The 15,247-nt window shown below is 41.4% G+C and overlaps 1 protein-coding gene across 3 annotated transcripts in view; it reads right to left on the reverse strand.

Moving 5' to 3' along the window:
• Positions 1-15,247, reverse strand: part of TRIP12 (thyroid hormone receptor interactor 12) — a 111,439-nt gene that overhangs the window by 40,373 nt on the left and 55,819 nt on the right. For all 3 annotated transcript variants that reach the window (XM_061636872.1, XM_061636869.1, XM_061636870.1), the window contains exons 6-13: positions 14,997-15,133; positions 13,404-13,487; positions 12,129-12,224; positions 5,175-5,323; positions 3,171-3,206; positions 2,739-2,834; positions 680-772; positions 358-519 (exon numbers count right to left, since the gene is read on the reverse strand). In XM_061636872.1, the coding sequence (XP_061492856.1) occupies positions 358-519; positions 680-772; positions 2,739-2,834; positions 3,171-3,206; positions 5,175-5,323; positions 12,129-12,224; positions 13,404-13,487; positions 14,997-15,133 (853 nt within the window). The remainder of the gene's footprint in view (positions 1-357; positions 520-679; positions 773-2,738; positions 2,835-3,170; positions 3,207-5,174; positions 5,324-12,128; positions 12,225-13,403; positions 13,488-14,996; positions 15,134-15,247) is intronic.

The raw sequence follows: 15,247 nt of genomic DNA on the forward strand, positions 1-15,247 counted from the left end.
AAAAAATGTAATATAAATATTAAGTTTTAATAAACAGAATTTGAGATGCAGGCACATCAAGGACTGCAAACCTGAAATTGTCCTGTCAAAGACTATGGCAGATAATTCACTGAGAAAACAGAAAAAAGGACCTAGCCAAACTAATACCCAACCAAACAAATCACAGCCCAACAACTGGGACAAACTATTTTATTTTGGCTACAAAAACATATTGTTATGAAGTATAATCTCCTTTACTGGACTATACTATCATTAAGATGAAGGTCTAGTGAAATTCCTCCACGGCACATGTAGATCACCCTAAACATTCACACATCACAACACTATAGAAGATAGCTGACTGAGACAGCTTCTGACCTGGTGGGTTAGTCTTTGTGTAAGCAATGGCAGAGAATCTGCAACAAAGTGAAACTCATCAGGAGTGATGCTCTGGCAGCAGTTGGCAGCAATAGCTAGTGCATTCCTCTGGGCATTTATGCTGAAAAATTCCAGATACAGCAGACAGTCTGCCAAGCCTCCCTATAACACAAAAAAACCCACAAAACCAGTTCAAGCAAAGAGGACTTTATATCATCAATAGAGACATACATGTTTCTGGGAGCAATTGCTCTTTGGGGAAGAAAACTCTGGCAACAATCAAGATTAAAAATAGCCTTTTTTAATTTGAAGAAATACTTACTGCCTGCAGAATAGCTTTACTATGTCTGCGTGATAACATCTCCAAGGCAGTCAGTGCCTGCTCTGCCACATCAATACACTGAATAACTTGCAGCTAGAACAAATGAAAGCAGTTTACTTAGTTTTCAGTGATATGACTCAAGATTAGAAACTGATCTATACTGTCAATTACAAATGTTCCAACTTCAAACTGTATTTTAATACCTTTTGCATGAATTGCAAAATACCTTTTGCTACCTCTAAACATCCATGCCTTATTGTTTAAGTTTATATTCAATCCTCAGATGCTTTAGTTTTATAGAACATTCAGTAATGACATTGCTTTTCAACTGTGCACACTATAGTAGATATGTTCTATACAACATTCATGTGCTTCATTCAGATTCCCTATTTAATGAGGTGGAAAGAAAATGGATTGTTCAGTGTTTGTACGGAGTATTATAAGCAAGCCATTTCTTTTGCATTTCTAGATCATAACATTCTTCCTCTCATACTTTCACATGTTTAAAAAGCAAATGAAACTAAACAACAGCACTGAAGTTCACTGTGCTCTCCTTGAATTTTCCAAAACAGACTGGACAAACAATTCAGAATGACTGGCATTGGTTGGATCATCATTGAACTTTGCCAAATATATTTGCCTATTCAAATGAAAGTTATGTAAATCTTTTCCAGCCATTAGTCTTGGCTTTTATGTACTCAGCTTCCAGGGTCCAAACATGGAGGGAGCGGGTGGGAGGAGAAGCAAACACTTTACCCAGATCTACGGGTCCTGGCTTGCAAGGCTATTACCATGGAGAAACCTATTAGATATTAGACAGGCACCATCTCTGTTATCTTCTAGGCACCTACTGAAGACCTTCTTCTTTCAACAAGCCTTTTAAGTAGAGACCTTATCCCAGTCTGTGTCTGTACTGGAATTGCTTTTTAAGTTGTTTTTAAATATGTTTTTAAGATGTTTTGTTTTAATATGTTTTAAAGTTTACTGTTTAAGATGTTTTAAAGTGTTTTTAGTGTTTTAGTTTGCTGGCCTGGGCTTCTTCTGGGAGGAAGGGCAGGATATAATTTAATAATAAATAAATTGTATTTCTTCTATCTGGAGTGTCCAGATCTTGGAACGCTTGCAGTAGCCCATCAGAAGCAGTTTTAGAGCAGAAGCAATTGGCCTAGGCCCTTCAGAATGGCGTGCGCGCATGAGTGCGACAAGTACCATAATAGAGGACACTGAGAGCCCAGGAACAGTGGCCCCACTGCTGCCAATGGGATTTACAGGCCCTCAAACATATACCAACAAGCTAAGAGTTAGGCCTTCCATCTCCAGCACGGTTTCAGTATTGGCACTAGATCCCAGGGACAGGAAATGATGTCTAAAGAGCATGCACCACTCATGTATAACAAATATACATACCTGCCATATTGCCATGTTTTGCTCTAAACACAATCAGACAGCCGGAAAAGTAAGGGAACTAAAACAGCTAAAAAGACATGAATAAGTCCTCCAGTTTTTCATATTGGAGGGCCCATGCTACAAGTCTGTATCAGGCTCAGAGAAATTAATCTTGAGCTCTATTAGCTACTTATAGTAAGCTGGAAGATGAATGGTTACCAGGCAAAAATCTAACTGAGAGGCTACCAAATCAATATCAGGTAGCCTTCATATCTCTGTACATCAAAAGTAGCAAAACTAGTTTTTATCTGATGAAAAGCCTCTGCTTGAAACATTGGGCTTGTTTGTTTTAATGAAGACTCTCTCACACTCACTTGGCTTCTTTTTTTGTGGAGCTCTTGTGGCTCCATAAAAGTGCATGTCGCCCTTTGCTAGTGTCACTTCAGATAAGCAACCTCTGAGCACAGCTGTGATTAAGAACACTAGACTGTATCTGTGAATTAGAAAGCCTCAGGAAAAACAACTGCCCTCGAAAAGAAACCAGCCGAAGTTCACAATTCAGATAGCATGACCAGGCTCTTATTAATGCATAGTCAATGTGCATTAAGCACCAAAATTAAAATTAAATTAAAAACTAAAATTGGTTCTAACATGGAATTAATAACAGTATTACCTTTTCCAAAAAAACAGGAATTGCATCTACAACAACAGCAGATGATCTCGGAAGCGCTTCCATCATATAGGTTAAGGCTCGACAAGCATGATTCATCTATAAGAAGATGTAAGAACATAAGAACACTTTGCTGGATCAGACCAAAGTCCTATCTAGTCTAGAACCCTATTTCCAGAAGTGGCCAAACAGATGCCTATGAGAAGGCTACAAGCAAGGCATAAGTGTAATCGCTCTCCACCATGGTTGTTCCCTAGCAAGTGGTAATCGGGGCATGGTGCCTCTGACTCTGGAGGTGGCATGCAGTCATCATGACTAGTAACCATTGATAATTATGGGTGCCTAACAATACTATCTAGAATGTGCCATCTACAAAGCCCACTTTAAGATTTACTTGAAGCTACATTTAACACAAAGTGGGCATGAAATACTTACAATGTCAAAGTTGTGCTCCATCTGTAGCAAAGTTATCTACAAACAATATGAAAGGATGAGTCAGCACACAAGAACACCTCTTTAATTTCTAGCAATTTATAAGTGTGATGAAACTTGTTAGCTGTTAAAAACAACTGTAAGTTAGATTTTATGAAGCCATTTTGAACATTCAAGTCATTATAAGCACAGTCATTGTCTTTAATCGAGTGAAAGTCAGTACTCCAGATTAGGGGTATGCATAAAATGTGAAGGAATCCTGAGATGAAGCAGGGTTCCTCAGAGGGATTTGCGGCTTGTCAGAGGTGAAGGATCTGTACAAAGGGGACTACTCTCATTCTGCCCGTTCATGGCATGGAAAGTATAACAAGAAGCAATGCTAGCCAGTTTGTTACCTCCTTTTTTAATCATACAGGTGAACATATATGAAACCACCACAAGGGAAAAAATCACCAGAGATGCAGATGACACACTAGACACAGGCTGCAGCCACCCAGTTGGCTCACCTCTCAATGTTAAGGAAGTCCAAAAATTTCTTCTGGACTGCCTATTTATAGAACCAGATGTCACAGCCTATAAGGCAACTGAAGCTAAAACATAGATGTTATGGAGAACAGACTCTGGCCTTAAGCATAAGGCAACAATTTCACCAAGCCATGGCTTTCTCAGGTTTTAGGATTACAGCTTTGAATTGCTCTCTTGCATCCTCTACTGCACCTAGAATTCCAAGCTATGCTGGTAGCTGAGAACCTACCAATTTAGTGCTGCACACTTTTTAGAAAATTAGTAAGTTGTCATTGCTACTCAAAGTCTCCATTCTCAAGCCTGGATTAATGTAGTAAGCCTCTACACTGGGTTAAGTAGTAAATGCTACAGGTGGTATAGAAAAGCTGTAACTATATAATAGTTTTGTATTTAAGCTTATACCTTAATGTGTTATAATATAAACCACTTTGAGGGCCCCTAGATGGCCGGAAATTAAGCTACAAATTTTAAAAGAACAACTAGGTAATACATGTGCATCTTGCCTAACCATTTGGAGAGGTAATATACGGGGAGAATATTGGATTTGAAGCTTTCTTGGGTGGCCTTGGACAAGTCAGTCTTTCTCTCTCTGACTTTTTATTCTATAGTCCCTCTCTTTCCCTCTACCCCCCCCCCGTGTCTGTGTGTTTGTGTGCATGCGCACACACTGGAAGTTTGGCAACCTGGGGGGACGACAGTGCCAGAGTGCACAGGATAGCAAGTAGGCAGAGGCCTGGGTGAGCTATAGAACAACAGGCCAGGGCACCTCCACCAGGACTCGATGTCACTTGGCAAACCCATCAGTGAGAGAAGGAAGGAGGAAGCTTCGCAACCTGCTGGAGAAGGGGAAAGGAGGATGCTTGGCAACCCATTTTGGAGGAAGAAGAGGAAGCTTGGTGAGCTTGTGGGGAGGGAATAGAGGAGACTTGGTGACTCGGGGGGTGTCAGGGGGAGGGTTAGTGACCTGAAGGAAAGGAGCTTTGGTGACCTGGAGGAAAGAGAGAGGGGGGATCTTGGCAACCCGGGGAAAGGCAAGGTACCTTGGAGACCTGGGGAGGGGTTGGCTCAAGAAGTCCACATGGGCGCATCCCCTAGTACTGTACAATGATAAATTAATTAAAAAGTCTTTAATAAGTGGAATGCTACATCCCATCAGCAATCAGCTCCCCTGCACTGGCAGATGTAGAGAGGAAGACAGCAAAGTCCATTTTCTGGCTTGCAGAAACCAATTACTTGGCCCTGCCCAGACATTTAAATCGATTACATGTATCGTTTCTAAATTACATCCAGAAAAGCAACATGTGCTATTTTAAAAAATGAAAATATGCTTCACTTTATACGTCAGCAAACCTACTAACTGAACATACTGCCCTAAAACATTAAGGGACACAATGAAATTACTGAAGCATTTATTCCTTCATGAAAACACGGTGGATAAGACATGTTACATGTTCAAATGAGTGAGTGAATATTAATCCTTACCAGAGCTGGAACAACACTCTTGACTGGAAATCCTCCCAAGGTTTCTTCATTTCCCATGACCAACAACTGACACATTTCAATCACAGACTGCAATTGTTGGCTTTCATCAGTAGCCTGGAGCCCCTGCAGAAGTTGCTGAGCTTTAGAACCTAGAAAAAGTTGGGGATTTTAGAAGCATAAATCTTTCATTTCTATGTTTTGGAGCTGATCAAGGCACATAGGACATTTTCATTGGCTACTCCTAGCACTGCAGGCCCTCCTGTGGGGTCCATGTGGTTCTTTGAGGCTTCTAGAGCTCTTAGAAGGGGAGAGGCTATTCTCTAACCAACTATGAAGTGAGTCTTTGGCATTGTTGAGTATGGCATCCCCAAGCCAGTAACAGCCAATTTATATAACAAAGAAATTGGGGATGTGCACCGAAACCCCAATCATACACCCATACCTCCAGCAGAACGTCTTCTAGTACTGAATGACATACAGACCACGATACCCTAGTCCGGATGTTAAAGCCTCTACTGGTTACCTCTAAACCAATCCCCCTAAAGACACGTGGGTGGTTCGATAATTGTTGCACCCGGGCAAAATGTAGGCTAAACGGGCCATTAGGACATTAAGACAGGATGAGTCAGTAGATAATTTTAACGCTTATCTATTCCTCAGACGGTCTTATAAAAAACTTCTTAATTCTAAAAAAGCAAATTTTGTTCAACTGCAATGGAGAGAATTAGGTCTAGCCTCCCGAGAGAAAAATTCTTCAAAATTCTGGGAACTGGTCACCAGGGGAATGAGGGAGGAACGTGTTATTACCGATAATCAGATAACCTCTGATCAGTGGAGTCTTCATTTCTCTGAGTTATACAACGCCTTCCCGCCCCCTCTTCAATTTCATTCTGTATCCTTGGCTAGTCTATTAAATTGCTGCCCAGATTGGGATCCGGTCTCTCCTGAGGAGGCTGCCCGGCTTATCGGCTCACTGCCCATTAACAAAGCCCCGGGAGAGGATATGCTCCCGGCAGAGCTATTTCTATCTAACCCTGAATGGTGGGCTCCTATCCTCGCCAAACTATTTACATCTATTAATGCCCACAGAGTTATTCCTAAGGGCTGGTGCTCCAGCACGGTGATCCCGCTTCATAAAAGTGGCCCCAAATCAGACCCTAAAAACGTTAGGCCAATTAGTCTATTAGACATAGCATCCAAACTTTACACAAGGTATCTCCTAGCTAAATTGGTCACCGGGGCAGACGAGAATGGTGCTATTGCCCAGGAACAAGCAGGATTTGTTAAAGGCAAATCTACAATCGACTACTGTTATGTTCTTTCCCACTTTATCCAAAAATATGCTCTCCATAACAGGAAAGAACTATTTGTCGCATTTGTGGATTTCTCCTCTGCCTTTGACCTGGTTGACAGGAGCCGCCTATGGCAGAAACTTGGGGATACCAATGTAGACAGAAGGTTACTCCCGCTGCTCCAAATCCTGCATTGCGACACATCCCTTAGAGTCAGATTGGGAGCCAATGGTCTCCTCTTTGACGTAATCCCTACTTCCCGGGGGGTCCATCAAGGTTGCCTTTTGGCTCCCTTTCTCTTCAACTTGTATACTAATAACATTGTTCACGAACTTTCTGGCCCAACGTTTTTCCCCCCGACCATAATTGCCACCAAACTCTCTGTCCTACTGTATGCCGACGATCTGGCCCTTATTTGAACAACCCAAATCAGCATGAGGAGGTTGCTATATAAATTAGGCCTTTTTTGTACTAGGGAGCACCTCCGCGTTAACCATGTTAAGATGAAAGTAGTCGTATTCGGGAGGAAAAGAACCAACCATGTTTGGAGACTTAATAATGCAATAGTTCAACAACAACGGAGTTATTGCTACCTAGGTGTACACTTTACCTCCAACCTGTCCTGGAAACTTCACTGTGATTCTGCTAAATTGAAGGCCTCTCGCTCTGTACATCAGCTATGCCGCTTCTTTTCCAGCAGGGGTGGCAAACTGATCTCCCCCGCGTTGGAAATCTTTCGCAGGAAAATCATTCCACAGCTCCTTTATGGGGCTGAAATTTGGGGCTATAGCAACTTTTCGCAGCTAGAAGTAGTCCAGAATGGCTTCCTCAGGTTTATCTTGGCAACCCCTTGCGGTACTCCTGCCTCCATGTTGAGGTTAGAGACTGGCTTGCATCCCTTGGAGGCTATGGTCCACGATGCTTTGGCTTCCTATTGGCTACGTCTATCCAGGATGGATGACTCCCGCTTACCCAAAAAGTGCCTTCTGGAGCAAATGCAGTCATACCATCAATCTACTTGGTTCTCCCAAGCCAAACTCAAACTGTCTGCCTATGGGATTGCCATAGCTCTTCTACCTTCTTATCCCTCACCAAGAGCTAGACGTCTGCTTAAGGAAAGGATTTTACTATACGCCCAAAGATGGACCCTCCACTCGGCACTTCAATCACCTTTTTCCCTATGGTACCCTTGGTACAAGACGTCGTTTGGGGTGGAACCCTACCTTTCCTTCCTGATTCCCCCACAGCTAAGAATGGCATTCACCTCCCTCCGTTTCCAAACTATGCCCACGGCCATGTTAGACGGCTGATACGCTAACATTCCCCTTGACTCTAGAGTGTGCATCTGCCTATCTGGTGAACTGGAGGATGTAGCTCATTACCTCCTGAGATGCCCACTCTATGATGACCCTAGATCTAAATTTATCTTCCCTCTAATTCGCCCATTGTTAGATAGACCTGTCCCGGAACAAATAGCCACCCTCTTGGTGGGCATGGACAAACATGTCACAACACGTGTTGCCAATTTTGCCCTTGCAGCCAAGAAGATCAGGTCTACATTTGTTAAACAATCAATGCAGGCGTGTAACTGTTAATTATAGGGCTATGTGGAGCAGGTTCCTTATGGTCACGTTCATTCCTATGTAGACCTTCACCTTCTATACATATAATAGCCCTCCTGTCCTGACGGTAGACCATATTGTCCTCACCCAGTTTTGATTTTCAAGTATGTATTACTCTTACGGCCGACGGCAGATTTTATTACTTTTTACCCAGCTCTTCCACAAATTTTATATATTTATGTATTTTATGTATTTTAATCCTAGCTCTTGTGGCGGCTAGCTAGCTTTAAGCAATAAAATATATGTTTATGTTATGACATACAGACCAATGCTTCACTTTTTGCACAAGGAAGTGTCAAGCATGGCGCTTCCATGCCAATATTAGCCAAGATAGAAAGGAAGGAAGAACTGTAGGTGTACATCCCAAGCTTCGGGAGATCCCAAATCATACACCTAAAAGCCCAAAAGACAAGTCTCTATGAAACAGCACAGAATTGCATCCAGTCCAAAGGTTTCTTTTGGTGCAATACACTGTCAAGGACACTGTTCCATGCCAATTATAGCCAGTATATGCAGAAATGAGTAAGGAAGCAGGGGAGTGCCTGTCACAATAAGCTGTTCAACCACTCCAAACCACATCACAGCATTGCATCCAGCTCAGTGTTTAGTTTCAGCATGAGATGTTGTCAAGCATTGTGCCCCCATGCCAATAGTAGCTGATAGCAAGATCTAGATACAGAAAGGAATTGGGGGTACACCCAAAAATATGCTTTGGGATACCTCAAAATCATATACCCACACATCCAGGAGAATCATCCACAGCACCAACTAAACTTGCGTCTAGCCAAGGTTGTGTGGGCATAAGAGACCATCAAGAATGGGGTACATGCCCTCCAGTTCCTTTTTAATACAAATACACATTTTGGCTGCTATTATCATCATTATCATCATCAATTTTACATCAACAATTAAAAACAGTGCAGGAGGCAGCTATTAAACTCCACTCTAGCTACTGTATGTACCGGAGGCCTGAACAAATAAATATGTTTTAAGTCAGGGGTAGGCTCTGCCGGGTCTCCCCATTTGGCCTGCAAGGCCATTGTAGCCAAGTCACAGGTACCTGCCCTTCAACTGATATCATATACTGCAAGGTCCTATGTAAAGTACAGGGCAATGTATCTTGTCCAGCACTTTGCAAAGGACTTCTGTAGATGTCAGGTGATTGACAGGTGGGAGGCTCCACCACCTGTCAACTTTGGCCTGCAAGGAGTGATGGCAACAACGACCTGGCCCACCAGCCAAATGCAGTTCCCAACCTGTTTTTAATTTTTGCCTAAATGACAATAGCATGGGGAACTACTGGATCACCATCAGGAGAGAGAACCACAACTAGGCCCTGCTTCTTGTCACCACCCTAAGGGTCATACCTTGAGAGGCCACAATCAGGGCCTCCCACATCAATCTTAATGCATGGGCCAGGAGCATGCAGAGTATGCAAAAGGCAGTCCTTTGGGTCATAGGATAGTAGAGTTAGAAAGGGCCTATAAGGCCATCAAGCCCAACCCCCTGCTCAAAGAAGGAATCCAAATTAAAGCATACCCAACAGGTGGCTGTCCAGCTGCCTCTTGAATGCCTCCAGTGTCGGAGAGCCCACCTCCTCCCTAAGGTAATTGGTTCCATTGTCATGCCACTCTATCAGTTAGGAAGTTTTTCCTGATGTTCAGTCGAAATCTGGCTTCCTGCTACTTGAGCCCATTATTCGATGTCCTGCACACTGGGATGATCAAGAAGAGATCCTGGCCCTCCTCTGTGTGACAACCTTTTAAGTACTTGAAGAGTGCAATTATAGCTCTCCACAGTCTTCTCCTGTCAAGGCTAAACATGCCCACTTCTTTCAGTCTCTCCTCATAGGGCTTTGTTTCCAGTCCCCTGATCATCCTTGTTGCCCTCATCTGAACCAGTTTGTCTGCATCCTTCTTAAAGTGCATTGTCTAGAACTGGATGCAGTATTCAAGATGAGGCCTAACCAATGCCGAATAAAGAGGACTAGTACTTCATGCAATTTGGAAACTATACTTCTGTTAATGCATCCTAAAATAGCATTTGTCTTTTTTGCAGCCCCATCGCACTGTTGGCTCATATTCAGTTTGTGATCAGCAACAATTCCAATATCCTTCTCGCATGTAGTGTTGCTGAGCCAAGTATCCCCCATCTTATAACTATGCATTTGATTTCTTTTCCCCCTAGGTGTAGAACTTTACACTTATCCCTGTTAAATTTCATTGTGTTGTTTTCAGCCCAGTCCTCCAGCCTATCAAGTCACTGGCTCCCAAGCCACTTAGGGCTATGTACACTAGCAGCACCACCTTGAATTCAGCTCAGCACCTTACAGACAGTCTCTGCAATTTTTTAAGAATCAACAGTCAAGAATGTTTTAAGTAACACGTGATCCTGTCCCAGTCCTATGCTCCATAAAACCTGGAAATGGCATTCTGCACTAGCAGCATCTGAACCTTCTTCAAGGGTAGCCCTGCCATGAGTACATTGTAGTAGTCCAATTGGAATTACTACAGCTAGCTTATCCTAGTCCAGTAACAGCTGTAGCCACTGAACCAACTGTAGCTGGGCACATATATTTCTTGTTATTGGGACCACTTGGGCTTCAAATGACAAGCTTGAATCGAACAGCCCCCCTCACATAGACACATACTATGCACCTATTCCCTCAGAGAGAGTGCTACCTCATCCAGAACAGGTTGTTTCCTTACTTTCCAGACATGAGAACCCCATACCTACAGCATCTTTGTTTTACTGGAATTCAGCTTCAGTTTATTGGCCCTCACCCAGCCCATCACTGCCTCCAGACACCATCCAGCACTTGTACAGCTTCTCCCAGTTCATATGGAATGGAAACAGACCTGCATGTCATCCGCGTATGTGCGGACTCCTCACATATATAGGTTTCATATAACTATTACACAGCATGGGAGACAAGATGGAACCTTGTGGGGTCCCATAGCATAACTACCATGGAGCCAACCAGAAGCCCCTGCCAGTGTTACTCTGTGGCAGTGGCCCTGCAAGTAGGGGCAGAACTACTGCAGTACAGAGCCTCCCACTCCCACAGAGCTGCTCCAGGAAGATAATGTGGCCAGTGGTATCAAGTGTAACCAAGTTTGAGTAGAATAAACAAAGAAGAATAAATAGAGTATCTCCTGATATTGGCCTGGGGACACCATGCTTGACAATGTCTTGCACCTAAAGCCAGAAGCAACTTTATGCCAGAAGACTGACATGACAACCACTACCAACAGGTATCAATGCTGATCTAAATAAAGAAAATGTGTAAGATTAGCTTTAGACGTATTAAAGTTTTGTTTTTCATAACTGTTGTACAGATAAGAGATATAAATGATTCTATTAAATGTATGAATATTTAAAACTTTGAAAAGCTAATTTAGAAAAAAGGGGGAGTCAATTTGACCCCATAAAAACAGTGACTGCTGCTTTTCAACTTATTTCCAACAACTGGGGATGAAAAAAAAATTCTTTTGTAAGAATTTTAAAGTTCAGTCTTTTTTTCCTGGACTAAGAGTTTCCCACTTTGTCCAAATCATAGACCTATGCTTACCACATTTGGAACATGCCAGGATCTTAAGCTATATGTGAAGCTGGGAAACTATGGTTAATTAAAGGATTAATGGTTGAACCACAGCAAAGCGATGAGTGAAGGGGCTGTGCATGTAGGCAAAACCTCAACTTGACTTAATAAGCAGAGATAGGATCATCAAAACCATGCCATTGTGATCTTTTTTCAAGACTAGAAAGGAGTAGTTGTTTTAACTATGTAACCTATCTTTCCTGCCTGCTGCAATAAATGGAACTGAAAAAGTTCAAGTGATTATGAACAAACCCACTTGTCTACAAGTTTGACAAAGCCAATACTAGGAAAAAATATCTTTTTATCTTTTACAGTACAAGATCTAATTATTCTGAGAATTTAGTCTTTAAAAGTAGTCCTTCAACAAGCTATGAGACAAGGGTCTCACAGCAGGAATTCCAGAAACTTTCTAAACAGAGATATTAGACAGCTTACTTACTAGCTCCACTTCCAATTGTCCGATGGAAAAGCTGCGACATTCGAGGACCAAGAGGACCAAACAGATGTGGAGGAAGACCTCTAGCTTCCAAAAGGGCTAGAGACAAAAGAGTTAACATATCTGTTTGAAATGCGTGAATGGCATCAGAATGTATGATTCACATCACCACCTTTCAGTGTTGTAGCACAAATTATTATATGATTAAACCATATGCTATCACAACAGTGAGCCAATATGGTTAATTCAATTAAGATTTGGATGTAGCGTCCCTGTGTTTTTTACTTTTGCAGATGTCAAACCTTATAGCAATTGTTATTTGAATGTCTCAAACATTTTAATTCCTTTTCTCTGCAATGAGTTTTAATGTTCTGGGCCAAGCTACAACTGCTAGCTTTTACATGCATTTATATAGTTTTCTGTACAGTTATCTATCTCAAGCCTTGAAAAGTAGTATGATTTTTAAAATAGTAATTACAGGTATATTAGATACCACCCAGTTGAACACCTGTTTAACGCAAATAAAATCCAGAAAACCCATTCTTCATCCTGGTTGAAAATGTAAGTTCAGATACCTGTAAGCAATAGCACTTTGGCTAGGACAACTAATTAATGCCTATTAAGAACAAAGAGCAGTTGAATCTCTCTGCTCTTCTGAAACGAAGAGTTTTAAAAAGCAACGTCTGCCAGCTGCCACTTAGGAAATGTGCCTTTAAGGAAGCAAGACTTTAGAGGACAACACTAGATCTTATCTATAAAAAGGTAAAACAACTTCTAATAACTGGAAAAAAGCTGTTTCTTCCAATAATAAAAAGTTAGAATTTTACAATGTATGATAGCAAATGTACAGATACTGAAATCATAATGGGCAATCTCCAGTGCTAGTCATACACATAGTAAACTCACCGAAATCTATGGACTTACGTACATTTATTTCATTTGGTCTACTCTAAGTGTCTTAGATGGATCTACTCAGGTAATAGCCTTTTTAGATATCACACATTGCCACTTTCAACCTACTCACCTCAAGCATTTAAACTTTTTTATACTGAAAATTTCACTAAAGTGATATGCCATCAGAATCAACAGAGTAGAGAGTGGAAAAAGGCATTAGAAGTCCTGGAAAATTAATGTCGACTGAACTACATGTCCTCTCAAAATATAAAAGCAGAGCATTAAAAAGTTTCCTTGATAGGTCTCAACATTTTAGAACAAATCTAAAATGTATGTTAATATTTATGGTTGTTGTAAGTGTAACATAAGCCTCTTAGTTAGTACCTTGCAATCTCCCCATTTCAGAATCATCCGATTCACTTTCGCCCGAGGTGGTCATGCCCACAGCCCCAGCAACAGAACTAGAAGCTACAGGAAGAGAAAATAATGAGTGGCACTATATTAATAAGTCACACAATATACATACTTGGTGAACTCTTCCTGAAATCCTCCTTCCAAAGTAGTCAAAGAAAACCTTTAATGACTCCAGCAGGAATAGGAACAGGCATTCAAAACAAACAGGTTTATTTTTAGTCTTGACCCACATAGTATGGAAAGACTGCACTTGAACACACAAGGTCAGTTTAAACTTTCAACCATGCATGTGGTTGAAACACTTTTTATTTTTTACTAAATAAGTGATTTAAGACAGAAGATTATTACGTTACATGATATAATGCTATAAAGTTCAAGACAGGAAACTGACAAAACTGTTAAAATTGGGAGTTATGATCAGGGTTTGGTGTACTCTGGTTGATATGCATTAATACTGTTTGTAGGATTAGACTAATGTAGCAGCTTTGTAGCTTTCACAAAAACCACACTGGTGAAAAAGGCAGAGGAAATATTTCCCACAGACTCATGGAACAGATAAGCATTTGTTCAGAGTTCTACTAGCTTGCTTGTCTACAAGATAAGTTACTAACAGCACAATCCTATGTGTGTTTACTCAGAACTAAGTTCCACTGATTTCAGTGGGATTTACTCCCTACTAAGGGTGCATGACTGCAGTCTTAATCAACAATGAAAAATGTAGGGAGTTAAGGTGCCTATATTAGCAGTCAATAAAAGCATAAACAAAACTAAGCCAATTAAAAGTTAGATGCAACAACAGCCAGTAAGGTAATAGCCTTGTATTCAGCAACACTTCTCACCAAAGTGAAGTTGGTAGATCTACCATCAACTCAGGCACACAATATATTAAACAGGAGCCAATGCAAAAGAACGCTGGCTCCTTTTAAACCACAGTAAAGGTATTAGGAGCCAATAATAGATCCTCTCACCACCACCACCCCACACCCAAAATACATTTAAAGAGAAACATTAGCTTTAAACCACAGTTAATCGTAGCTAGGGTTCCTATCTTGACCAGGATCTCAACTAAAAATTAAACTTCAATAAAACTACATAATTTTCAGAAGGTGAAATCTAAATTTAACATCAACTGCCTTGAACAGAAGCATAGCTAATGCTAAACGTAGTTGTTGCAGAAGAAGCAGAAGTGCAATCCCATTCACAGGGCCTTGGACAGTAGAAACTGTTGGTTCCATTTGATTTAAAGACAGGCTCCAAATGGTTTGGGATGCTAAATGGGCTTTTTTACCTTTTCCTTCTTTTAAAGAGCCTCTCTATGCCATATCACAAGCTACTTCAGTCTCAAAAGGGGTTTAACAGGTCAGACGGGGAGTGGTGTTCAAGTCACATTTGCACATGTACTCTTTTTTTATTCTGACCAAAACAGAGCACTACACAATGTAGATAATCTCAGATACTTAAGGGGACTAGTATTTAGCATTTCTAGGCAGAGCAAATGCAACTAATTTCTGCACAAAAGCTACTTTTTCTGCGCCAATGTTAAGTGTCATTAGTTTACCTTACCTGCAGCTCCTTGAGGAGCCTCATCAGCTCGTACAGCTGAAGAATTAACTCCATCCTGGTTGTTATCAGGATCAGCCATTTTCTCCTGTCGGCGAGCTTCAGCTGCTCCTCTTTTGCCCAGGCCAGAGCCCCGCCGACTAAAAAGATAGTGATCGTCAGATGCCATCCAGAATATGCTATGTGGTATACAGAGCTAGTTATTATCAGCACTCAAAATTAAACCATGCAGTCATAGAGTCATAAGGGAACAA

Source organism: Rhineura floridana, chromosome 7 (assembly GCF_030035675.1).
Source record: "Rhineura floridana isolate rRhiFlo1 chromosome 7, rRhiFlo1.hap2, whole genome shotgun sequence".
In the NCBI taxonomy this organism is placed as follows: Eukaryota; Metazoa; Chordata; class Lepidosauria; order Squamata; family Rhineuridae; genus Rhineura; species Rhineura floridana.